At 39.3% G+C, this 27,134-nt stretch overlaps 1 protein-coding gene across 6 annotated transcripts in view; it reads right to left on the bottom strand.

The window, feature by feature from the left end:
• SMAP1 (small ArfGAP 1) overlaps positions 1 to 27,134 on the bottom strand; it is a 187,459-nt gene that overhangs the window by 26,802 nt on the left and 133,523 nt on the right. For all 6 annotated transcript variants that reach the window (XM_008263098.4, XM_008263099.4, XM_002714530.5 and 3 more), the window contains one exon: positions 5,650 to 5,740. In XM_008263098.4, coding sequence (XP_008261320.3) covers positions 5,650 to 5,740 — 91 coding nt within the window. The remainder of the gene's footprint in view (positions 1 to 5,649; positions 5,741 to 27,134) is intronic.

The raw sequence follows: 27,134 nt of genomic DNA on the forward strand, positions 1-27,134 counted from the left end.
CTTTCTGCTCCTTTATAGAAAAAGTTTACTCTTATTCTAGAGTCTGCTTTGTCAGTCTGGGTTCATTAGTGGAGATGACACAGAGCATGGTGTTCACGACCACAGCATAACCTAGCATATTTTGACTGATGCAGAAATTAATCTAACTTAGCTTACAAGATAGAGACCACATGGTACTGGTTTTCCTCCTACTTCACCATTCACTCCATTCTGTTTACCAATTTAGCCACCCCCACTTCCAACCATTTATTTCCCTGACCTTTAAATATCTCAGTGTCACAGGACAGCACTTGAACCTCTTCTCTTCTGTTTATATTCACTCCTTCTGTGAACTCATCCAACTTCATAACTGTGCACAAAATTATGTGCTGATGACTTCCAAATTTACATTCCCAGAGCAGACCTCTCCCCAGACTCATAATTCATATAAATGCCTAATTAAGATCTTTTATTAAAATTAGACTTTTTTGGTCTGAAAAGCATTTCAAACTGAATATGACCCAAACAAAATTCTTGATTTTCCATTTAGACTTCCTGCAGACTTTCCTGTTAAAGTAAATGGAAAATTCACCTTCCTGATTGCTCAGGCTAAAAATACTTTGTGGCATCCTTAATTCTCCCTTTCCCTCATTTCTCACATTCAACTGGTCAGCACATTCTGTTGGTTCTATCTTCAATGTAAATCTGCAGTCTGACTACATCTTAAACTCCAATGCCACCAGCTAGTCTGTCATCAATCTCGTTCCCCTGTATTATGGCAATGGTTCCTTTGCTGCTTGTTCTGCTTCCAGCCTTGCCTGCTTACAATCTATTCTAGGCATAGAAACCACAATACTCCTTTCAATACCAAAGCTAAAGTCTTAACTTCCTTACAAATCCCTCCAATCTGTTTCCAAGTTACTCAGAGTAAAAGGCAAATCCCTTAGACCAGCCTGCCCCCATTCCTCATCTCTTCCTTCTGATTCCTCTGCCATCACTCTCTTCCAGACCATTCCACTCTAACTGCACTGTCACCCTTGCTGGTCTCTGGACTTCAAGTAGGCTGCCTCCGATAAGCTTAAGCTTTGTACTTGTTCTACTTTTAAGGCAGCTGCACACATACCCAGATATTCATTCCTCAGGTCTTTGTTCCAATGACACCTCCCTCTCCACCCTATTAAAAATTACAACTACTCATTTTGTTTGCTTTTATCTGTGGTACTTACTACATACGACCTACAACATATTTTCCTTAACTTTTTTCACTATTTCCCCAGAAAGAATGAAAGCTCTCAGGAGACAAAGACTGTTACCATCTTCTTTCAGAGCTGTCTCCCCAGTGCCTAAAATGGCACCTAGACACATACAGTAGATGACAAAATATCTGATGAATTAATGAATAGATCTGTAGGAGCATAATCAGAGCTAGTTTATATTTTACATTTCTGAATTACAAATTAATTAATAAAAACACAGACTGTAAAAAAATTATGCAATGAAGACAAAGAAACAAAGTTTAAGATATTTTCTTATTTTGGCAATAAGTCTATTCTATCATTTAACCACAAATGCAACAAAATATAGAAATTACGTGAACTCGAATTCAACATAATTGTATTTAGAGCCCCTGGACTGAAGCTCTGTTTCTACAATTAGTTATTTTTTATATGTCTAATTCACTACATTCATCATAAAAGAATTTTATCTCTAGAGAGTAATACATCTATGATATACAAGATTCCTAAAGTATGAATAAAATATTTAACTCTAATTCTTAAAATAAAAAATTTACTTAATAAGAACTGAGATCAGTTTTTTTGAAAAGTAGCATATGTAGCTCACTTTTACCCTTCAACTAACAGCCATTCATTTTTGTCCCTTTAGCTGTCACTCTGTCTCCAAAGAAAAAAATACCATAGCACTCCAAGACCCAGATCACACCTAAAATAACCTTTTATCAAACCAACTCTTTGGGAAGGAGGAAAAAATGTAAAAAATGAACTGATAATATTTGTTGATAAACACAGAATAAGCACACTTTGTATAAAGCCTATTTAGTCACCATGCCAGATAACATAGAAAAGTACATCAAAAGTCTATGGGAGACCGGTGCCGCGGCTCACTAGGCTAATCCTCCACCTTGCAGCGCCGACACACCTGGTTCTAGTCCCGGTCGGGGTGCCAGATTCTGTCCCGATTGCCCCTCTTCCAGGCCAGCTCTCTGCTGTGGCCAGGGAGTACAGTGGAGGATGGCCCAAGTCCTTGGGCCCTGCACCTGCATGGGAGACCAGGAGAAGCACCTGGCTCCTGGCTTTGGATCAGCGCAGTGCGCCGGCAGCAACGCGCTGCCGGAGCGGCCTTTGGGGGGTGAACCAACGGCAAAGGAAGACCTTTCTCTCTGTCTCTCTCTCTCTCACTGTCCACTCTGCCTGTCAAAAAAAAAAAAAAAAAAAAAAAAAAAAAAAAAAAAAAAGTCTATGGGAAAATGTAATCAAAAGATTGGTCCATTGAGTGAAGCTGCTGCCTGCAACACTGGCATCCCATGGGGGACTGGTTCATGCCACTTCTAATCCAGCACCCTGCTGATGTACCTGGGAAAGCAGTGGAAGACGGCCCAAGCACTTGGGCTCCTGCCATGCACTTAGGAAGACCTCAATGACCCAGCTCTGGCCACTGTGGCCATTTGAAAATGAACTAGTAGATGGAAGATCTCTTTTTCTCTGTTTGTCTCACCTCTCTAACTGTGCCTTTCAGATAAATAAATCTTTTTTTTTTTTTTTTTTGACAAGCAGAGTGTACAGTGAGAGAGAGAGACAGAGAGAAAGGTCTTCCTTTGCCGTTGGTTCACCCTCCAATGGCCGCTGCGGCCAGCACACTGCGCTGATCCGAAGCCAGGAGCTAGGTGCTTCTCCTGGTCTCCCATGCAGGTGCATGGCCCAAGCACTTGGGCCATCCTTCACTACACTCCCGGGCCACAGCAGAGAGCTGGACTGGAAGAGGAGCATCTGGGACAGAATCTGGTGCCCTGACCAGGACTAGAACCCTGTGTGCCGGCACCGCTTGGTGGAGGATTAGCCTATTCAACTGCAGTGCCAGCCCAGATAAATAAATCTTATCTATATGGAGTAAGTATTTGTACAGCAGTTAAAACATCTGCTTCCCATATTAGAGTGCCTAGAACTGATTCTCATCTGCTTCCTATCCCAAGTTCCTGCAATCTACAGACTATGGGAAGATACAGTGATAGCTAAAGTGAACAGGTCCTTGTCACCCATATGGGAAACTTGGATTGAGTTCCCAACTCCTGGCTCTGACCCTGCCCAGCCCTCCAGTACTGAGCATTTAAGGAGTGAACCAGCAGATGGAAGCGCTCTATCACTCAAGTAAATAAATGCCCATCAACGGTAGACTGGATAAAGAAATTATGGGATATGTACTCTTTAGAATACTATACCACAGTAAGAAACAACGAAATCTAGTCATTTGCAACAAAATGGAGGAATCTGGAACACATCATGCTGAGTGAAATAAGCCAGTCCCAAAGGGACAAATACCATATGTTCTCCCTGATCGGTGACAACTGACTGAACACCAAAAAGGAAACCTCCTGAAGTGAAACGGACACTATGGGAAATGGTGACTTGATCAGCATAGCCCTGACTGTTAATGAACAACTTAATACATTATCCCTCTTAGTAGTTTTTTTGTCTGTTCTACTTAATATGACTGGTTTAATTCTGTAATTAATACACAGTTATTCTTAAGTGTTGAAAATTAACTGAAATGTGATCCCTGTTAAACATAAGAGTGGGAATAAGAGAGGGAAGAGATGTAAATTTGGGACATGCTCAAGCTGACTTGCCCCAAATGATAGAGTTAAAAACATACCAGGGGATTCCAATTCAATCCCATCAAGGTGGCATGTACCAATGCCATCTCACTATTCCAAGTGATCAATTTCAGTTCACAATTGATCATAATGAAAGGACTAAGAGTCAAAGGGAGCACATAAACAAGTCTAGTACCTGCTAACACTAACCGATGGAATAAATAAAGGGGAGAGTGATCCAACATGGGAAGTGAGATACTCAGCAGACTCATAGAATGGCAGATGTCCTAAATAGCACTCTGGCCTCAGAATCAGCCCTAAAGGCATTCGGATCTGGCTGAAAAGCCCATGAGAGTATTTCAGGCATGGAAAGCCAAGACACTCTGGCAAAAGATCTCTGCGAGTGAGATCCCAGTGGAAAGAACAGGTCTTCAAAGAAGGAGGTACCTTTCTCTGAAGGGAGGAGAGAACCTCCACTTTGACTATGACCTTGTCTAAACAAGATAAGAATCGGAGAACTCAGAGGGCTTCCATAGCCTTGGAAACTCATGACTGGAGCATAGGGAGACTACTGATGCCATAGACAGGAGTGTCAATTGGTAAAGTCAACAACAGGAGTCACTGTGCACTTACTCCTCATGTAGGATCTCTGTCCTTAATGTGCTGTACATTGAGATTTAATGCTATAACGAGTACTCAAACAATATATTTCACTTTGTGTTTCTATGGGGGTGCAAACTGTTGAAATCTTTACTTAATGTATACTAAACTGATCCTCTGTAAAAAAAAAAAAAAAAAAAAAAGAAAAGAAATTATCAACTCCCAACTTGACTATCACTGGGATTAAACATGACAATAGGTCTGATCTGATTTCATCATCATTTAAAAAAAAAATCATCTATTATTTTTCACTTTATGTTTCTGTGTGGGAGCAAACTGTTGAAATCCTTACTTAATGTATACTAAGCTGATCTTCTGTATATTAAGATAATCGAAAATGAATCTTGATGTGAATGGAAGGGGAGAGGGAGTGGGAAAGGGGAGGGTAGTGGGTGGGAGGGACGGTATGTGGGGGAAGTCATTGTAATCCATAAATCGTACTTTGGAAATTTATATTCATTAAATAAAAGTTAAAAAAAAAAGATTTTCGCACAAAAAATTTTGAAATCTGTAATTTTTTCATAATAGATATTTTCCATTAACTTTCTGAAGATATTTTATATGCATGGATTTCAAAATTTTTTGTACCAAAATAAACATCTTTTAATTCCATTTTCCAGAAAGTTTTTGAAACTCCCTCATGTTTCTATCAGCCATGAGAACAAACAGGACATTAACTTAAAATGAATACTTTTTATTTTCATTGGGTATATAGAAAGGAATTTAGCCACTAGATCTGGGTATAAAAGGTATTATTTCAGTTAACTCAAAGTACATTTTAAACCAACACACTTTATAATAAGGCTTCTTCAGAATTCTTTTGCTAAGGGGGAAAATCCTCTACAAAACCAGAGAGAAAGGTGTGTGTAGAGTGGAGGGCAAACCTCTGGTTTTTATTTCAAATGTTGAAATGTCACATCTACCAAGTCTTTGAAGATTACTTTAATATCTCCTTTTCCCCCAAGGAACTCATTATCTGTATTTCAGTGAAGAAGTACTGAAAGACATTGTCTTCCTCATTAAAGATTTCCTTTTCGTGAGAACCCAGTAAGCCAATCAAACCACTTTCAAATTCAGTTAACAAGTATCTTTTGGCATACTGAAGATAAAGCCATCATATTCAAGAAAAGGTTTCAAGTGTTGGATGACACTAATGATGACTTTTATTATTTATTACTTACCCAGTCCTAAAAGATCAACAGTGGGTTCTGCAGCTTTTTTAGGGCTGGTACTTTTTTTAGGCTCCAATTGTTGATCTTCTTTCTTCTGCAGCTTTAAAGTAAATGATCAGACTTATTAATTTTTCTTAAATAAATCAAACAGGTTATCTTAAGCTCAACTGCACATGTTTTTGATGAAGGTAGTATATGTAATGAAGCATAGCAAACATAGTATAATGAAGCCCAGAGCATTTATTACTACATAAAGAACAAGTAAACATGGTTCTCAAACTTGATGATGATCCTTCTATATCAGTACCCTAAAACAGAGAGTATACACATTTGACTCTTAATTGTTCTCTATGATTACCTCCTTCATGTGAAATTAAACTTCCTGAACAAATGCATTTTCTATTGTTTCCTAGTTTTATCAACCTGCTAGTTGAGGCTGAGGAAGGCTTGGAGTTTTCCCATGTATACTGTTCTGCCATTAGCAATACTACTGCTGGCAAGACACCACTGTAGCAGGAAAAGCTGAACACAATGCTATTTGATATTCAGAACAAGCCCATACTATTACTTTTTTTTTTTTTTTTTAATTTTTTGACAGGCGGAGTGGACAGTGAGAGAGAGAGAAAGGTCTTCCTCTTGCCGTTGGTTCAGCCTCCAATGGCCGCCGCGGCCGGTGCACCGCGCTGATCTGAAGTCCAGAGCCAGATGCTTTTCCTGGTCTCCCATGGGGTGCAGGGCCCAAGCACTTGGGCCATCCTCCACTGCACTCCCGGGCCACAGCAGAGAGCTGGCCTGAAAGGGGGCCAACCAGGACAGAATCCAGCGCCCTGACCAGGACTAGAACCGTGTGCCGGCGCCACAGGTGGAGGATTAGCCTAGTGAGCCGTGGCGCCGGCCCATACTATTACTTTTGAAATATGTTATTTTCATTTTTAGGAGCTGAAGTCACAATTACACATTCCAAACTCTCATAAAAAATCTTAAGGATGAAAAGATCTAAATCTACAAGAATCTGAACTCTTAACACCTACTTATCTTAAACTAAGAAAATACAACGTTCATTTACTCATTTCTCATACCAGTCTTCTAAAATCATTTCTTCTGTAATTACCTAAAGAATAAATTATTTAGAAGGTCAAATTTTGTTAGTTATCACAGATGTGTAATTTCTTTCTTTCTTTTTTTTTTTTTTTTTGGACAGGCAGAGTGGACAGTGAGAGAGAGAGACAAAGAGAAAGGTCTTCCTTTTGCCGTTGGTTCACCCTCCAATGGCCGCCGTGGCTGGCGCGCTGTGGCCGGCGCACCATACTGATCTGATGGCAGGAGCCAGGTACTTATCCTGGTCTCCCATGGGGTGCAGGGCCACAGCAGAGAGCTGGCCTGCAAGAGGAGCATCTGGGACAGAATCTGGTGCCCTGACCAGGACTAGAACCCTGTGTGCCGGCACCGCTTGGTGGAGGATTAGCCTAGTGAGCCGCGGCGCCGCCACAGATGTGTAATTTCTAAGAACAGTATCTACCTTACTCATTTTTTACACTGTTATCACCTTCAGAATTCAAACTGTTTTTATCCAGTAGCCTAACCATTACTGATTTCAATTTTTTAATAACCATTCTCAAACACAGAAACATCAGCTTATAAACTATACACAATCTATTCCATGCTCCTTTACTTTTCATCCTTCAATGAATAAGATTTGTCTTGTTTATTAGCAAGAAGATTTCAAAATAATTTCAAAGAAAGCATCGCTTGTAGTAATAAAGTCAGAGATTCTTTTCATCTTATTACTCTTTCTTGGTATAACATTTAAATGAATTTTATTAGATAGAATAAAGCAAGAAATAAAACCTGTGATGGACTTGCTCATTTGTTTTTACCTTCTGTGGTCTAAGAATCTGGAACCTCTTCACTTTTTTTTAAAGATATATTTATTTCTTTGAAAGGTAGAGTTATGGAGAGAAAGAGACAGACAAGAGAGATCCTCCATCTGTTGGTTCACTTCCCAAATGGCCACAACAGCCAGGGGTGGCCCAGGCTAAAGTCAGGAGCCTGGAGCTTCATCCAGGTCTCTCATAGTTAATGCTTGGAACTATACACTTGGGCCATTTTCAGCTGCTTTCTCAGGCCATTAGCAGGGAGCTGGATTGGAAGAGGAACAGCCAGAAATCAAACCACCAGACATATGAGACGCTGGCATTGTAGTCGATGGGTTAACCTTCTATACCACAACACAGACCTCAGATTTTGTTTTTTTAAATCCAAATTCAAATTCTGGTTTATAAGGCATTTTGCCACCAAATTAAAATTAACTATTATTATATTTATTTGAAAGGGAGAAAAACACATACTCCAGTTCACTTCCCAAATGCCTGTGACATCCAAGGATAGGTGAGGTCAAAGTCAGGAGCCAGGTACTCACTCTAGGTACTCATTCACTACCATGTGGGGGCATGCTCTATTGTCTCGCTTGCCTTTGTAAGGTGTGTGGAGAGAGAGAATCTCTGCCATCTCTGCTGCCTCCTGGCGTATGCATTAACAGGATGCTAGAAGCAGGAGCAGAGCCCAGACCTGAATCCAGGCACTTCAATATGCGATGTAGGTGTCCCAACTAGTGTCTTAAACACTATGTCAAATGCTTGTCCCTAAAGAGAATTTTTTTTGCACACCTGCACATACACATGAGCATAAAACTAAATCATGATGAAAACAGTAATTCTTAACAGAGTGACTGGCTTAGAATTATTAAAGACAGTTGCTCCTTTGTTTCTACAATGGTTCAAATTATGAATGAAGAACATTTATGCCCTAAACCTTACTACTCTAGAGTTGTCTATTCTAGATGGATTTAAACAATTCGTACATGAATTATCCTTACAGTTGGCATCTAACAGCTTCTCTCAAAATCAAAAAGGCGAAAGGGTGGATCACTTTAAAAGCTATCATGTTTCTCTCCATCCTTAACTCCTTACTGAGGTCGTAACTTGAACACATTGATGTCAGGCAAAGGTCATTTTTTGAGACTACTTTTCTATGTTTTCACAATAATCAAAATACTACTTATACACATTAATGAGGGCTACGGGAGGGGGTTCCAAGATGGCGGAACAGGGAAGGCGCTCACTGATAGTCCAGGAAAAGATAGTTTAATAAAAGTGAAGATAGTGAAGTCTCAGGGAAGAGTTATGGAAAAAAATGCAGAGGGAACTCTTCCGGAATTAGAGGGACACGGTGGATCTACAAGGAGGACACGGGCACCCACGGCTCAGGAGCCCAGCTACTGAGAATCTTCTCCTGCGCAACAGCGCTAGAAACAGCACTGAAAACCACAGCAGCCCAAGACACTGGCGGAAAAGCGGCTGGAAGAGCCTACAGGGAACAAGGCTTAAAGCCCCGTGGAGGAAAGTACACCAGCCTAACTAGAGGAGACAAACAAATAAAAGGGATGGTACGGACACGATTCTCTCTCTCCACACACCTTACAAAGGCAAGCGAGACAATACAGCAGGCACCATTTTGGACATACTTAACAGCTGCACTAGCTCGGGGCTGCACCCATTCTCATCCAAACATAAAAACCTGACTCTGATAGGGAGTAATAACAGGAGATAAGACCTAGTGAATGTGTGGAGCTTATGAACCAGGACTATGGGAAAAAAAAGTTCAGGGTGTGTGGAAGAACTCACGGTGTGGCTGAGACGTGAGTAGTATCGGTGGGAGACACCACAAACTCGGTAGCCTTGGCTACCTAGTGAGAGACATTGCAGGGGAATCTGAGATTACACTGAGGACTGCACAGATCCTTTGTGTGGTCCTTGAGACAGAGCAGATGAATATTATACACACTGGGGCTAGAGCTCAGGCACTGATTGCCAACAAGGAGAAAAGCTCAGCTGAGCGGAATTACTTCCCTACTGAATAAAAAAAAGGGGGGGGGGGTTTCCATGCCAAACCTGTGTGTGTCACCTTTGGCACACCCTTAACCCTGAAGGACTTAATAGAGCTCTCTGGTCACACCCACCACAAGCCTCTAGAGATTCACCAAAAGCAGACAGTACACTTAATCTAGAGTCATAGTATAAGGAGAAAAGCTACCACGGCGAGAAAAAAAAAAAGGAAGAATAAACCAAAGAAGATCCCTACAATGCCAAGCAACAAATGCAAGAACCGAGGAGACAAGAACAAGGAAGACAAAAATCCTCAATAAAATTCTGGCCAATAGAATGCAACAACACATCAGAAAGATCATCCACCCAGACCAAGTGGGATTCATCCCTGGTATGCAGGGATGGTTCAATGTTCGCAAATCAATCAATGTGACACCATATTAACAAACTGCAGAAGAAAAACCATATGATTATCTCAATAGTTGCAGAGAAAGCATTTGAAAAATACAACACCCTTTCATGATGAAAACTTCAAGCAAACTAGGTATAGAAGGAACATTCCTCAATACAATCAAAGCAATCTATGAAAAACCCATGGCCAGCATCCTACTGAATGGGGAGAAGTTGGAAGCATTTCCACTGAGATCTGGTACCAGACAGGGATGCCCACTCTCACCACTGCTATTCAATATAGTTCTGGAAGTTTTAGCCAGAGCCATTAGGCAAGAAAAAGAAATTAAAGGGATACAAATTGGGAAGGAAGAACTCAAACTATCCCTCTTTGCAGATGATATGATTCTGTATTTAGGGGACCCAAAGAACTCTACTAAGAGACTATTGGAACTCATAGAAGAGTCTGGCAAAGTAGCAGGATATAAAATCAATGCACAAAAATCAACAGCCTCTGTACACACAGGCAATTCCACGGCTGAGGAAGAACTTCTAAGATCAATCCCATTCACAATAGCTACAAAAACAATCAAATACCTTGGAATAAACTTAACCAAGGACGTTAAAGATCTCTACGATGAAAATTACAAAACCTTAAAGAAAGAAATAGAAGAGGAACCAAAAAAATGGAAAAATTTTCCATGCTCATGGATTGGAAGAATCAATATCATCAAAGTGTCCATTCCCAAAAGCAATTTATAGATTCAATGCAATAACAATCAAAATACCAAAGACATTCTTCTCAGACCTGGAAAAAATGATGCTGAAATTCATATGGAGACACAGGAGACCTCGAATAGCTAAAGCAATCTTGTACAACAAAAACAAAGCCGGAGGCATCACAATACCAGATTTCAAGACATACTACAGGGCAGTTGAAATCAAAACAGCATGGTACTGGTACAGAAACAGATGGATAGGCCAATGGAACAGAATAGAAACACCAGAAATAAATCCAAACATCTATAGCCAACTTCTATTTGATCAAGGATCTAAAGCCAATTCCTGGAGCAAGGACATTCTATTCAACACATGGTGCTGGGAAAACTGGATTTCCATGTGCAGAAGAATGAAGCAAGACCTCTACCTTACACCTTACACAAAAATCCACTCAACATGGATTAAAGACATAAATTCACGACCAAACACCATCAAAGTATTAGAGAACATCAGAGAAACCCTGCAAGATATAGGCACAGGCAAAGACTTCTTGGAAAAGACCCCAGAAGCACAGGCAGTCAAAGCCAAAATTAACAACTGGGATTACATCAAATTGAGAAGTTTCTGTATTCCAGAAGAAACAGTCAGGAAGTGAAGAGACAACCGACAGAATGGGAAAAAATATTTGCAAACTATGCAACTGATAAAGGATTAATAACCAGAATCTACAAAGAGATCAAGAAACTCCACAACAACAAAACCAACAACTCACTTAAGAGATGGGCCAAGGACCTCAACAGACATTTTTCCAAAGAGGAAATCCAAATGGCCAACAGACACATGAAAAAATGTTCAGGATCACTAGCCATCAGGGATATGCAAATCAAAACCACAGGTGAGGCTTCACCTCACCCCGGTTAGAATGGCTCACATACAGAAATCTACCAACAACAGATGCTGGCGAGGATGTGGGGAAAAAGGGACACTAACCCACTGTTGGTGGGAATGCAAACTGGTAAAGTCACAATGGAAGTCAGTTTGGAGAAGCCTCAGAAACCTGAATATAACTCTACCATTCAACCCAAACATCCTTGGAATTTACCCAAAGGAAATTAAATTGGCAAATAAAAGAGTTGTCTGTACCTCAATGTTTATTGCAGCTCAATTCACAATAGCTAAGACATGGAATCAACCTAAATGCCCATCAACAGTAGACTGGATAAAGAAATTATGGGGTATGTACTCTATACAGCAGTAAAAAAACAATGAAATCTGGTCATTTGCAACAAAATGGAGGAATCTGGAACACATCATGCTGAGTGAAATAAGCCAGTCCCAAAGGGACAAATATCATGTGTTCTCCCTGATCGGTGACAACTAATCTTAAATCTTTAAAAAAAAAAAAAAAAAAAAAAAAAAAAAAAAAAAAAACACCACAACTCTCTCTCTCCCTCTAACTCTGTCTCAAATAATAAATAAATAAATCTAAAAAAAAAAGAGTAAGATGCTATTGTGTTGTTAGGATTTATATGGGCAGGGATTACTATAGTGAGATAAGAGTAAACTGACAGCTTGATGACCATATCTTCCTTCATAAAACTGTCACCCTTTTGATATTTCATATCAGATATCAGCTTAGAGATGGTAAACATTATATATGGAATCACTGCACTTTAAATTCTCCTGATACTAAAAACATCACAGAGGGAATTTGCCTTTCAGTAAGTGAGGAATGCAGTCAAATATGAAAAGATAAAATTGGGCAATCTACTAATTTATTAAACAAAATTTTCTAACAAACCAGAACATAGGTCTTAGATAAATCAATTTTATAAAATGTAATTTCCTTAGATTCAATATGACTCTCATTCAAATTATTAAAGCCTTTTATTAGCAAATGTTTTACTGCCCAATCTTTTATGATTCATGATGTTACCATACAGAATATAACCGAATCAAACATTATTTAGTTTTCAACTTCTATAGTTACTAACATTTCCAATCACTTTAAATAATAGCTATAATAGCTGGGCCTCTAGAATGTAACTCACCATTCTTTAGTTGGCCAATTAGTGTAGGCAATAGTATTAATATACAAGAACAGGAAAATCGTACAAATTTCTAAGATCCAGAGTGATTATTCAAAATTTCCTTTAAAAATTGACATCTCAAAGTGTAACTTAACTTATTTATAATATTTTCTTATAGCATTCACAGATTTATACAACAAAAGGGACATAATATGTTCAACTATTTTATTTTTAAAAAGATTTATTTTTACTATTTGAAAGGCAGAGTTACGGAGGGGGGAGGTAAAGGGAGAGAGGAATGGGGGAGGGGAGGTGGTGGTTCACTTCCCCAAATGCCACAATGGCTAGGGCTGGGTCAGGCCAAAGCCAGGAGCCTGGAGCTCCATCTGGGTCTTCTATGTGGGCAATAGAGGGCCAAGCATTTGGGCTATCTTCTGCTCCCTTCCCAGGCATATCAGCAGGTAGATGGGTCGCAAGTGGAACAGTAAGGATTCAAGCTACACTCGTAATGGGATGCCAACATTTCAGGTGGCAGCTTAACCTGCTGTACCACAACACTAGCCCGGTCAACTCTTTTAAAGTTATATAAACTGAAGTGACCTGATTTGTCCAAAAGCTCCATAGCTGGCCGCAGAGGTTAACCTGACAGGTCTTCCCTTGTACCATGTTTTTTGCTTAATAATCCATATTTAGAACAAATCAGATTTTATATATGGTGAGTGTTAGGCATAGCAGGAGATACAATTTAGGGTGAATGCACCCCATACAGTAGTATATAGATTGAATAGTGGGCTCTGACTCTTCACTCTTGCTTCCTGTTAATGCAGACTGGAGGAGGAAAGCGAGATGGCTTAAGTGATTGGGTTCCTGTCATTAAGATGAGATACCTGGGTTAAGTTCCTGGTTCCCACCTCCAGTTCCAGCTGGGTACCACTGAAAGCATCTCAGGATTGACCTAGTGGATAGGACCTCTCTCAAACTGTGTGTGTGTGTGTGTGTGTGTGTGCACATGTATCTCTTAAATACGTTTTTTAAAGAAAAAAATAAATATACAAATACAGGTTGAAGATCTGAAATCCAAAAATTTGAAATTTAAAATACTCCAAAATCTGAAACTTTGTGAGAACACAAAGAAAATATTTCCCTAATCAACGTTGGACACCAAACCAGAGATCCAAGAAATTCAAAGAACACCAACCAGGATAACTGCCCCCAAAACTACAACTTCGCATAGCATATTAAAACCGTAGAAAATCAAAGATTAACCAAAAATCTTGAAAGAAACCAGAAGAAAAAAATGCCTTACCTACAGAAGAGCAACTAGTTATACCATATAAGCAAGGTGACAGAATGAAATACTTAAATTGCTAAAAGAAAAGGTCCCATCAACCTAGAATTTTACATTCTGCAAAACTAACCTTCAGATTCGGAAGTGTTGGGGAATTATTTAAAAAAAAAAAAAAACTCAGAGACATTGTTGCCGGATTTGCCTTGTGAAAAAAATCTATTCTACGGCCAGCAATGGGTAAAGCTGCCACCTGCAGTGCCAGCATCCCACATGGGCAACACTTTAAGTCTCAGCTATGCCTCTTCTGATCCAGTTCTCTGCCATGGCCTGGGAAGGAAGTAAAAGATCCTGCTCCCTGATAGTGTGCCTGGGAAAGCAGTAGAAGATGGCCTAAGTCCTTGGGTACCTATGTGGGAGACCCAGAAGAAGCTCCTGGTTCCTGGCCTCTGCCCAGCTCCAGCCATTGAAGCCATTTGCGGAGTAAAACAGCAGATGGAAGACTCTCTCTCCCTCTCTCTGCCTCTCTCTAACTCTGCCTTTCAAATAAATAAATAAATCTTTTAAAAAATCAGTATTATTTCAGACAGATGACAGGAGTTACAATGCCACACTGTTACTATCATTAACTATTACCAGTACACCCCAACCTCGTTAAGTTTCAGTCTAACCTGGTCTCCCTTCTTCCTCAGAAATGGAAATTTTCTTTGACAGTTATAGGTATTGCAGAATAATTCTATGCTATCTATTTTTTGACACTTTAACTGTTTCAGCTTTGTACTTTCTTTTTTAACCTAAGTGAATGCAGATAATCCAAAGCCTAAAACCTCTAGCTATATCTCATGATACTAGATAGAGGGCAGGGTTAGGAAAAACTTTCAAGACAACTGAGCACTATATTTAAGTTGTAAGATATTTCATCAATAACCAAGGAACCAATATATATGAAAAATTGTATTTTAAGTTCCAGTGTCAGAGACAGAAATGATATCTATGAAGTACTTCCTACAGGGTTTGGATAAGCACAAATGGTCATCTTATTTAAAAAATAAACACTCCTCCCACTGTTAGTTATGCTTATGTAGTGCTGGTTCCAGGTGATTATCATTATTTTTTAATTTTTTAAAGATGTATTTACTTATGTGAAAGGCAGAGATGAGAGAGAAAGAGAGAGAAAGAGAGAGAAAGAGAGAGAGAGAGATAAAGAGAGAGATAAAGAGAGAGAATGAGAATCTTCTCCAATGGTTCACTCCTCAAATGGCCTCAAAGCCAGGGCTGGGCCAGGTGGAAGCCAAGAACTTTATCCAGGTCTCCCACGTGGGTATAGGGGGGCCCAAGGCCTTGGGCCATCCATCTTCTGCTGTCCTCCCAGGCAGAAGAGCAGGGAGCTGGATAGAAAGCAGAGCAGCCAGGACTTGAATCAGTGTCCACATGGGATTTTAGTACGGCAGGCTAAAGTTTATTAACCTTCTATGCCACAGAACCCCCCTCCTCCCCAGGTGATTATTATTATTATTTTTTTTTTTGACAGGCAGAGAGGATAGTCAGAGAGACAGAGAGAAAGGTCTTCCTTTGCCGTTGCTTCACCTTCCAATGGCCGCTGCGGCCGGCGCACCACGCTGATCCAATGGCAGGAGCCAGGTACTTCTCCTGGTCTCCCATGGGGTAAAGGGCCCAAGGACTTGGGCCATCCTCCACTGCACTCCCTGGCCACAGCAGAGAGCTGGCCTGGAAGAGGGGCAACCGGGACAGAATCCGGCGCCCCGACCAGGACTAGAACCCGGTGTGCCGGCGCCGCAAGGCGGAGGATTAGCCTAGTGAGCCGCAGCGCCGGCCCCCAGGTGATTATTATTAAGAACAGTAAAAAGTTATCACTGATCAAGAGCTGTGGGATTCAAGTTCTGTCATCATTTATTGACTGCATGATCATAGTCAGTTCTCATTTCTTCATCTAAGGGATACAGAACCTTTTTGTGTCAGACATTTATCACATCATTTGTGGGCTACACAAAATTATCAACTTAAAAATTAACCTGCTTTCAGGGCCAACATCCCATCAACTCCAAGCTTCCTCACTTCTAATCCAGCTCCTTGCTAAAGCAACTGGAAAAGCAGCAGCAGAAGGCCCAAGTATTTGAGTCCTGGCACCCATGTGGAGACCTGGATGGAGTTCCAGGCTCCTAGTTTCAGCCCTGATTGCTGCAACCATTTGAGGAGTGAACCATCAGATGGAATATCTTTCTCTCTGTTTCTCCCTTTCTAACTCTGCCTGTCAAACACATAAATAAATCTTTAAAAATTAGTCTGCCATAGATTTATTGAACTTTTGAGTCCTTGGTTGTGGTTGCCTTGGCAGGGACAGACCAAATGACTTCGCAGTCTTATATGGCCTGTGGGCTAGACATTCCACACCCTTAATTACAAGGAACAGGGTTGGACTACATTGTTTATAATCTACCAGCTTTAAAACACTAAAGGGGTCCACAAATGAAGCTTACTGTGGAAATTAAATATCTCCTCTCATAGAAACATCCAATCAAGTATTTTAGCCCTCATTAAGGACTATTTGTATAGATTTTCATATAGCCTGTCAACTACTGCATCACAATATTCAGTGCAAAAAACACCTTTCAAAAATGGTAAAGCCCATGTACATATTCTAGAATATATCATTAGAAGACACAAATCAGGTTAGCTATCAGCATTATTTTAATCTAATCCTCTTAACATTACAAAACTTTATTACTAATTTACTCTTTAGGATGTTTTTACTGTAATACCAAGAGACAGTACTTTTATAAAATGCTAAGTATGTTCCAGCATGGTTGTATTTTTTACTTACTTTTCAAAAAGGTTATTAAAAGTATCAGCTGGAGGAAAAAAGCATGCTCAACTCTACACTGTATATATTCCGTTACTGGCTAAGTTGCTGGGTTACTCATTTTAAGCCCCCTTCAACACCCACTCTCTATAATAAAGTAACCTCACAGAGAGCTGTCTGCATTATAGTAGAGGAAGCACTCCAGGACCTTAAGTAGATGCCTGATAACACAGATAGCACAGAACCCTACATACCTGTGATAAAGTTTCATTTATAGGGGCCAGCACTGTGTTATAGCCAGAAAAGCTATTGCCTGCAGTGCTGGCATCCCATACAGGTGTCAGTTTGAGTCCTGGGTGCTCCACTTACGATCAAGTTCCCTATTGCCTGGGAAAGCAGCAGAAGATGGCCCAAGTACTTGGGCACCTGCACCCACATGGGAGACCCAGAAGAAGCGCCTGACTTTGGATCAGCTCAGCTCTGGCTGTTGCAGCCATTTGGGGAGTGAACCAGCAAATGGAGGATCTCTCCCTCTCTCTGTGTAACTCTGCCTTTCAAATAAAATAAATAAATCTTTAAAAAGCCTGAATTATTAAAAAAAAGTTTCACTAATAAAGTAGATATACTGAGAGATTCTCAATAATAAACTAAAAAAAAAGAATAACAAAACATTGTAGTAAAATTGCTGGTATCAGTACTCTGGTGTTTTCAGGCCATTACTAAGCTAAATTAGGGTTACTTGAACACAGCAATGTGATTCTGATAATTCAGATGGCTACTAAATGACTAATGGTCATGGAGCAAATACAAGAGCAAGCAGGACAAAGAAAACTTTTCAATAAGGACTTCCTACATACAATGAACAGTATGTACATCCAAACATGAGAAAAGAGGGATGGTATGAAAATAGTACTGAAAGATTAACTAAAATTAAGCAAAACAGAAAGCAAAATACATATACATCTAGGACATATTTTCCTCCTTTACTCCCTTCAAAAGAGTCATGGGTCAGAAGAGAAAATGACTGAGGTATAGAATGTTTCTAAAGATTCATTTATTTATTTGAAAGTCAGAGTTACACAAAAAGAGGAGAGGTGCAAAGAGAGAGAGGGCTTCCATCCAATGGTTTACTCCCCAGTTGGCCACAATGGCCAGAGCTGCGCCAATCCAAAGCCAGGAGCTTCTTCCAGGTCTCCCATGCGGGAACAGGGGCCCAAGGACTTGGGCCATCTTCCAGTGCTTTCCCAGGCCAAAGCAGAGAGATGGATCGGAAGCGGAGTAGCCAGGACTAGAACCAGTGCCCATATAGGGTACTGGCACTGCAGGCGGCAGCTTTACCCCCTGCTACACCACAGCGCCAGCCCCTGAGGTAAAGGATCTTACACAGTGAGGCCTTACACACCTGCTTGTTTAAGTCTGAATCGTTTTATGGAAGAAGAGAGTAGAGGAAGCACTGGAGAAAGACCACAGGTAGAAGACAAAAGGTTTCCTCCCCTCTCCTCTCTCTGTCCCTCGTATTTTTCCAAGACTACAAGCTCGAGAAGATGAAATAATTTTTTCTGATGTCATCATTACATTCTAATGCTAGAACATATAATGCTACTTAACAAGACATTAAGTAAGAACATACTGAATTTAGAACACACATAGAAACAGAAAATTGATGATCCTACAAAGAGCACAGGTGGGACCTAAATAAACATAGAGGCTCTTGGAAATGAGTTCTGTCAGGCAGACCAGCATCTATCAGGTAGCCAGAAGGAGAGCACAAGGACAATAATAGAAAGATCAGTTTCCCAAAAGCAAATCACAACTAAATCCACCTGACTAGACTGTAAGCACCACAAAGACAGGGATTTTTTGTCCCATCTGTTCACTGCTGTATCTCAAGAGCCTATTTTATTACAGTGTCTGTCACATATCAAGCACTCATTACATTTTTGTTGAATAATTTGTGTGTATTTCAGAATTAGGCAGATCAGCGTCTCATCCAAAAATAATTATAGACTATGATGTCTTTGAATAGCTGATTTAAAATTAAGCTTTAATCATAAACACTGACATTCTTCTGACTCCAAGGTCCACAGCTTTTATTACTATACCATCTTGCCATTAATTAGCATAGATGGTATCTTGAATCAATCCAGGGACACTTCTTATTTAAAAAGTTGTGTTAAAAATATAAATAGCTTGCTGTTTCCCAATGGGTATTAGCAGTTGTTTAAATTAACCCACAGTGGTTATTCATAGAAAGATAATGAACTCCCTTGCAGCAGCCTCCCTTAGAAAGATTTGCTCTACCAATTATGAGATAAATGACCTTGGGTCAATTCTGCTATGTTTCTCCATTGGATGGTTACTATATTAAAACTTCCTAGAGTGACAGTGAGAATTAACTGGCCCACATAAAATTGCTTAGCACAATAGATGGCAGTTAGTGAAAACAGGAGTTGGTTCTGTGCCCTTACCTATTTTCCCTTCTTTCTTTTACCACTTTCAGGTGTTAAGGTATAAACTAAGAAGACATAGAGCATATGGGTTAAGAATAGATATTCTGAATGCAGATTGTTTGGCTTCAATTCTTGGGGTAGCCACTATTCAATAGCTGAATAACTATGACTAAACAGTCAAACCTGTGTCTCTCATACTCTCAACATAAATGAAAATACCACTAGCATCAACATCATGGAGTTGTTGTCAAACTATGAATACATGTAAAGGGTGTAAAACGATGTCTGTTAACAGTATAAGTTAAGCACAAGGTAAGTGGCTATTATGTTAATCACCTTCAATGACTCATCTAACCTAACTGCCAACCCTTACACTTTAGCTAGAATATCTTCAAGCATGGGCTTTACCTTACTACAACTACCTTCTATCAAAGCATTAATGAAGAAGTACTTTCCTTAGTTTCTACTAAAAGAAATCTCTAATTTACTAAGAAGGACTGTAAATGCTTGCATGCTTACAGAAAAAAGCCTTTCTTTCAATTAAATAGGAAATGAAAGCATTGCACATGAAGTAATTGGATTTCTTCCCTTTTTTATAGCTTCACTTGCAGTAATGCTTTAAATGATGGCAAAAACATTTTAGAAGTTCCATGAAGGAAAAAAAAAAGGTTCCAATTTACTACAAAGCCTGTAATAGAATCTAAAATATGGTTTTCTGCCACACTTTTTTATCATCGGTTACTTTAATAGTAAGCAAGTATTAAAAAGCTATTACAACTTCAACTAGTTCCTTTTGCTTTTAGGCTTGAGGGTATTCAACTAACAAAGACAGTTTACTAAAATTATTGCTTTTGTAAGATAATTCTTATTTTAAATATTTCTCTTTTTAAATTTATTTTTTATTTATTTGAAAGGCATAGTTACAGAGAGATGAGGCGAGAGACACAGATCTTCCATCCACTGATTCCCTTCCCAAATGGCCACAATGGTTGGAGCTGCACCAGGCTGAAGTGAGGAGCCAGGAGCTTTTTCCAGGTCTCCCACATGGGTGCAAGGAGCCAAAGGACTTGGGCCATTCTCCTCCACTTTTCCCAGGCACATAAGGAAGGAGCTGGATAGAAGTGGAGCAACCAGGTCTCGAACTGGAACCCACAGGGATGCCGGCCTTGCAGGCAGAGGCTTAACCTGCTACATAACAATGCCAGCCCCTTAATTATTTCTTAACACATAAAATGGTAACAAAAGAACAAATATATTGACTGAATTTTCATGTGTTAGTCAAAATTATCTCAAGCTAATTAAGTTATTTACTCATTTAAAGGGAAGCTATCAAATGCCAGGATATTCTGTACATCTGCTTAGCATCAACTAAAGAAAAGAGTATGTTTAAATACCCACCAGTGTTTTACAAATGGCAATAACAAGTTATGATGAAAAATACAAAGCAATTGTAATTGTCACAATGAGAACAGCACAATCACTCAGGAAAACTGTGGCAGAAGAACCAAAACTGGAATACACATACCCTATGAGCCAGTATGTCCATTCTTAGGTTTATCCCTAATAAGATATATACATGTTTACCAAAAGGCATGTACAAGAATATTCGGAGCAGCTTTTATTCAACAAAGCTCTCAACCAGAAAATACTTGAAATGTCTAAGAACAGTAAAATGGAGAAATAAAGTATGACATATACAGACAACAGAATACTACACAGCAATAAGAAATGAACCTGCAATAACATGGATGAATCTCACAGACATTTGACAGAGAAAGCAATCAGACACAGCAAGAGTAGCGATGCATGCCCTGGGAGGCAGCAAATGATGGATCAAATTTTGACTTAGGTCGCTGCCACCCACATCAGAAATACAGATGGAGTCCCTGACTACAGTTTTTGTCTTGGCCCAGCCTTAGCTGTTGTGGCCATCTGGAACATGAACCAGTGGATGGAAGAATTCTTTCTCTCTCTCTGATAAGTAAAAATTTAACAGCTATTTCAACTTATAAAGTAAAATCACCATAAAGATACAAAATATCACTTTCAGATGCACTCATTTTTTTATAATTCTCTTTTTTCTTGAAAAATAAAACATTTTAGAAAATAGTAGGGGAAATTTCCAACAGCAATTTCATGTGCCATATAGAATGATACTTTATAATACTGGTTTTAATGACAAAAGGGACAGAGAAAGCAAATTTTAGACATTACAAGGATTAAATCCAGAAGTCACTGATTATTCCTTTAACTACAATTACTTGTTGAAGTGATCAGTTGATTTAATAATAGGTTAGCCTATTTAAAAAGAACAATATGGGGGTGGGTGTTTGGCCCAGTAGTTAAGACCCTGGTTGGATTATCTGCAAGCTATACTGGAATTCCTGATTCCAGCTTCCTGTTAATGTGCACCCTGGGAGGTAGTAGGTGGTGGCTCAAGTAGTTGGGTCCCTGCCATTTATGTAGGAGATCTGGATTGAGTTTCTAGCTCCTTTCTTTAGCTCAGCTCAGCCGAGGCAACTGGGGAGAGAACCAATGGATAGGCAGGTTCTCTCTGTGTGTCTTCATGTGTCTTTGTCTTTGTCTCTGTCTCTGTCTGTCTCTCTCTCTAGTAAAACAAATAAAAATTTTAAAGAAACAGAGTCTGAAGATGGCAACGCTCAATTTAGAATTCTTCCATATTAATGAAAAACAGGCTTCTAAGTAATGCCTATTTTAGAAAAGTGACTTGACTCACTCTATATAATTATCTTAAAAAAATATATCCTGCTAGATTATCCTAACTAGAAGTTTTCCAGGGCCAGTGCTGTGGCATAGTGGGTAAAGCTATGGCCTGCAGTGCCAGCATCCCATATGGGTGCCAATTTGAGTCCCAGCTGCTCCATTTCCAATCCAGCTCTCTGCTATGGCCTTGGAAAGCAGTGGAACATGGCCCAAGTGCTTGGGCCCCTGCTGTGGCTTGGGAAGATTCGGAGGAAGCTCCTAGCTCCTGGCTTTGGATCAGCGCAGCTCTGGCCATTGCAGCCAATTGGGAAGTGAAACAGTAGATAGAAGACCTCTCTCTCTCTGCCTTTCTTTCTCTCTGTGTAACTCTGACTTTCAAATAAATAAATAAATCTTTTTTTAAAGAAGTTTTTCTTTTAACAATAACTTTTTAAAAATATTTATTTATTTATTTTGAAAGTCAGAGTTAAAGACACAGAGATATCTTATGTCCATAGGTTCACTCCCCAGATAGCTGCAACAACCAGGCCGAAGCCAAGAGCCTGGAGCTTCATCCACATCTCCCACGTGGGTGGCAGGGGCCCAAAAAACTGGGCCACCTTCTGCTTTTCCCAGCCCACTAGCAGAGAGCTGGATTGAAAGTGGAGCATCCAGGACTAGAATCTGCATCTATATGGGATGCCAGCATTGCAGATGGCAGCTTTACCTGCTACAATGCCAGCCTCTCAAAATTATTTAATTAAAGCAGAGTTAGAGAGGGAGAGGGAGAGAGACACACACAGAAAGTGCCAGAGAGAGAGACCGAAAAAGTTATGGTTTTCTGAAAACAAGAGCTTGTAGAAAAGTAACAAAATCCTACACTCTATTTTGTATCCCTAAAAGGCACTATAACTAATACAAGCCGCTTAAAATTATTTTTAAAATTTGAGAGGTAAAGAAACAGAGAAAGACAGAGAGGGTGTTCCCACTTCATGGTTCACTCCTCAAATGCCCACAACAGCTGGGAGTAGGCTAGGTCAAAGCTGGAGTGGGGAACTCTATCTGGGTCTCACTTGTGAGTGGCAAGAACTCAATTACTAGAGCCATCACTGCTGCCTCACAGGATCTGCACTAAGAGAAAGCTGGAGTCAGGAGCCAGAACCAGGAATTGAAGCCAAGTATAACAATACAGAATAGGAGCATATTAACTGGTGGCTTCAGCAGTAGGCAAAACACTCCACCCCCAAAACCACTTCTGAACCTTCCAAAGATAAGATTAGCAGAACCTCAAATACATGTTTTCCTATGTATTTGAAAATCAATTATGAAGGTTCATTATTCTAATAGTTCCAGAAATTTAAGTCTAGGTCCAATGCATGAAAGCAATAAATGTACTAAGGCGTAGGAAGAAGAAAATAGGGATATTTGACTAGTATTTACTCAGCAGAATCATAAAAGTATAAGAACACCTTCAGTGACTAGGGAATAGAGAAATGATGAAAGAATATAACCTTGTTATATTTCCTCTCTGGCTACGTATGTTAAACCTGCAAACTTTTGAGGTCCATTCCAGATCTACTGCATCAAAATATATAGTGTACTGATCAGTTAAAAAATCTCTCAGAAGATAAAATACAGGGAACTGGCACAGTAAAGGCATTTTAAGCTTCAGGTGAATACAGTAAAGGTGATGAAAATTACTAGCCATCCTGCTAGTATCTTTCACTGGTAAAGAACCATATGCATTTGAAGAGATTCTATATATTCATACATTCTCAAGTGATGGCAGAAACTTCATTTGGCTTATTATTGTATGCCAAGGTACTGGTCACAGAGTGACTACTCAATAAATACACACTGAGTGGATAAATGAATGAATCCAATACAACAACTCTTGTGGTTTGGTAAGGCTGTTTGTTAAAAAGCAAACACATGTTAATACTAAAAAACGTCTTTCAATCATTCTTTGAGAAGCAGATGCTGGCTAATCTACTTTTAGAGACAGGCTTCTATATCAAGCTCAATTATCTCTTGGTATGTCATAGCCTCTCAGCTACTTTGTCTTCCCCTAGCTTCATTTCCTTCCCATCTTACATACGCAGCCAAGATATCATCATATTAAATCATGGGACAAGTCCATTTCTTCCCTACTCAAAATCACAAATAATCCATTTACCACAACACTGAAGACACTCTCAATATTATCTTTATTGTCTTATATTATCCTACATCATGGTTAAATGGATTATTGCCAAACTAAGCCTTACAACTTCAATTCTTTTCATATTATTCTTCATCTATTGCCCTTTCCTTTTCCTCCTTAATAGTTAAAGGTAAACACTCCCACAAAGGCTTGTCTAATAAAATCCCAACATGATAATATCTTTGAATCCTCAAACCTCCACATCCTGTTTCCTACTGTGGCACAACTATCTTTTGCTAAAGTTTTCTTTTTTCTTAATATTTGTACATTTTATAGAGTCCAATGCAGTATTTTTTGTAACTTTGGAAAAATTCACTTACAGTTTTATTTTAAAGGCAGAAAGAGACAAATAGTGATCTTCCATCCATTCATTGGTTTACACCTCAAATGCCCACAATAACTGCGACTGCTTCAGGCTGAACATAGGAGGCTGGAACTCAATACAGGACTCCCACAAGGGTGGTATGGGGTCCACCTACTTGAACAATCACTGTTACCTCCGAGGGTGTGCATTAGCAGGAAGTTAGTAAGCAGGAACCAGAGCCAAGGCCTGAACCCAAGCACTCAAATATGGGACGCAGATGTCCTAAGCAGCACCTTAACCCCCATGCCAACTTTTTTTTCCTCATCAGAGCAATATTTCAACACAAGTATAAAAGCATGAACTGATTAAATCATGTGATGATTAGCACCTCCAATTCCTTATCTTTTATGTTTGAAGCCTACAAGTTCTTCATACTGAAATTATTGATCATATTGTTCTCTTTCAATCACTGTTTCTGATTAGGATTCTTGAAGGTAAGCTATTTTCATCATTTTTATATTCCTTTCAACCCTTTAATTTAGCATTCCTTTTACAATCTTGAGAATTTAATCCAAACATTTCCTCACAAAAACCTATCAACATATCTTTCTAAACAATATACTCACATGTATCTTTTAAAAGACACACCATGAGGATTGACAAAAGGCGGGCATCCTGTTTTAGTCTAATTGCCTTTTGAGTTTTACTTTGATCTCAAGAGAATGAACCTGTCATTAAAATGTCTACATCCACCATCAACCGTGCATCAGGGTACAAAACAGAATTTGAATTTTTTAGATGATTCACGGAAGATTTCTGCCTCTTCTAAGCTAGCAAAAGGTCTCTTGTTCAGCAGTCTGACCTCCACGCCACCCCCCAAAGTCTTTTTTTTATAAAAAAAGATTTTATTTATTTATTTGACAGGTAGAGTTACAGAGAGAGAAACAGACAGAGAAAGGTCTTCCTTCCATTGGTTCACTCCACAAATGGCCACAATAGTCAGAGCTGTGCCAATCCGAAGCCAGGATCCGGGTGCTTCTTCCTGGTCTCCCATACAGGTGCAGGGGCCCAAGGATTTGGGCTATCCTCCACTGCTTTCCCAGGCCAAAGCAGAGAGCTGGACTGGAAGAAAAGCAACCGGGACTAGAACCGGCGCTCACATGGGATGCTGGCACCGCAGGGTCACACAACACATAGGTTTACATCCTCTACCAACAAACAATTTCATGAATCTAGATTCTGAAACAGCAGTTCTTAAGCAAGGAATTATTTTTGCCTCTCTGGGACATTCAGAAATGTCTCAAGATATTTTTTGCTAAGACAAGTAAGATATCACTAACTATTCTACAAGATAAAGGACAACAAGCAATAGTGCTAAGCATGTAGGAGATACTCAGAAATGTCTGTGCAATTAACAGATATACTGTACCTATGAGAAAACTGAGACACAGTGTAGTCAAATATCTAGTAAACAGCAGAGCTGAGAATCAAATTAAAGTTTTCTTATCAAGTCTAGTTTCTTTCATCTGCATTTTCTACAATTAGTTTGTTAGTATTTTTCAAAATACTTTTAAATGTCCTTATCCTTTGACTTGGCAATTCCAATTTTAAAAGTTAATCTTAAGGGATCAGCATTGTGGTGCAGCAAGTTAAACTGCTGCTTGCAACATCAGTATTCACATCAGAGCACAGGTTCAAGTCTCAGCTGCTCTGTTTCCAATCCAGCTCCCTGCTAATGTGCCTGGGAAAGCAGCTGGACATAGCCCAATTACTTGCTTCCTTGGCACCCACTCGGGAGACCTGGATGGAGTTCTGGATTCCTGACTTTGCACCGTTTGCCATCTGGGGAGTGAAGACATGGAAGATTTCTTTTTTCTCTGTCTCCCTGTCATTCTGCCTTTCAAAGAAATAAATACTTAAACAAAAGTTGTTTTAAAAGTTATCACACAGTTGTACATTCATCATATATACACACAAATTTTTATTTTTCAATATTTTAACAGACAAATGTTAGGAGTTTTACTGTATTCAGTGGAAAGTAAATTATGCTATATCCACTCAGTGGAATGCTTTTATAGATAGAAAGGCATAGGTATATTTATTGATAAGAAAAGGCACTCAAGATACTCCATTTAAAAAAAAAAAGGAATAAAATACACCTTTAAACAAAAAAGGATACAAAATAACATGTATAATATTATCCCATTAGATACCTGTATTTCCATGGGAAAAAATCAGGGAGGATGAACACTAAAAATGAAAATAAATTTTCCTGATATTATCTGTGATGATTCTGTTTTGTTTTCTTGTTTATGTGTGTCCTAACTCCTTAAATTCCATACATCTACTCAGAATCTTGGTTAACGAATGAGAAACTTTCTAAATTTACTGAACAAGACAGATGATTTCTTTTTACTTAGCGGTATCACTACATTTTCTTCTGTTTAGAGCCAAACAAACTTAGCAGCAACTAGCAATCTACACCACAATAAAACTTTTTGGCAAGAAAAAGGCAGTACTAAAATGCTTTCAAGGCCTAACAGACTTGTGTGTGTGCATATCATATATGTACATATTTATTGTACATGCATATATCATGCATACATATGCATATATAAATATACCAATACAAAATCTATTATTTTCTTCAAAAATCTACCAAAAAAAGACCATTATCAAACTAATCTCCAAGATCCAGCTTTAA

The sequence above is a fragment of the Oryctolagus cuniculus genome, chromosome 5 (genome assembly GCF_964237555.1).
Source record: "Oryctolagus cuniculus chromosome 5, mOryCun1.1, whole genome shotgun sequence".
Taxonomy (NCBI): domain Eukaryota; kingdom Metazoa; phylum Chordata; class Mammalia; order Lagomorpha; family Leporidae; genus Oryctolagus; species Oryctolagus cuniculus.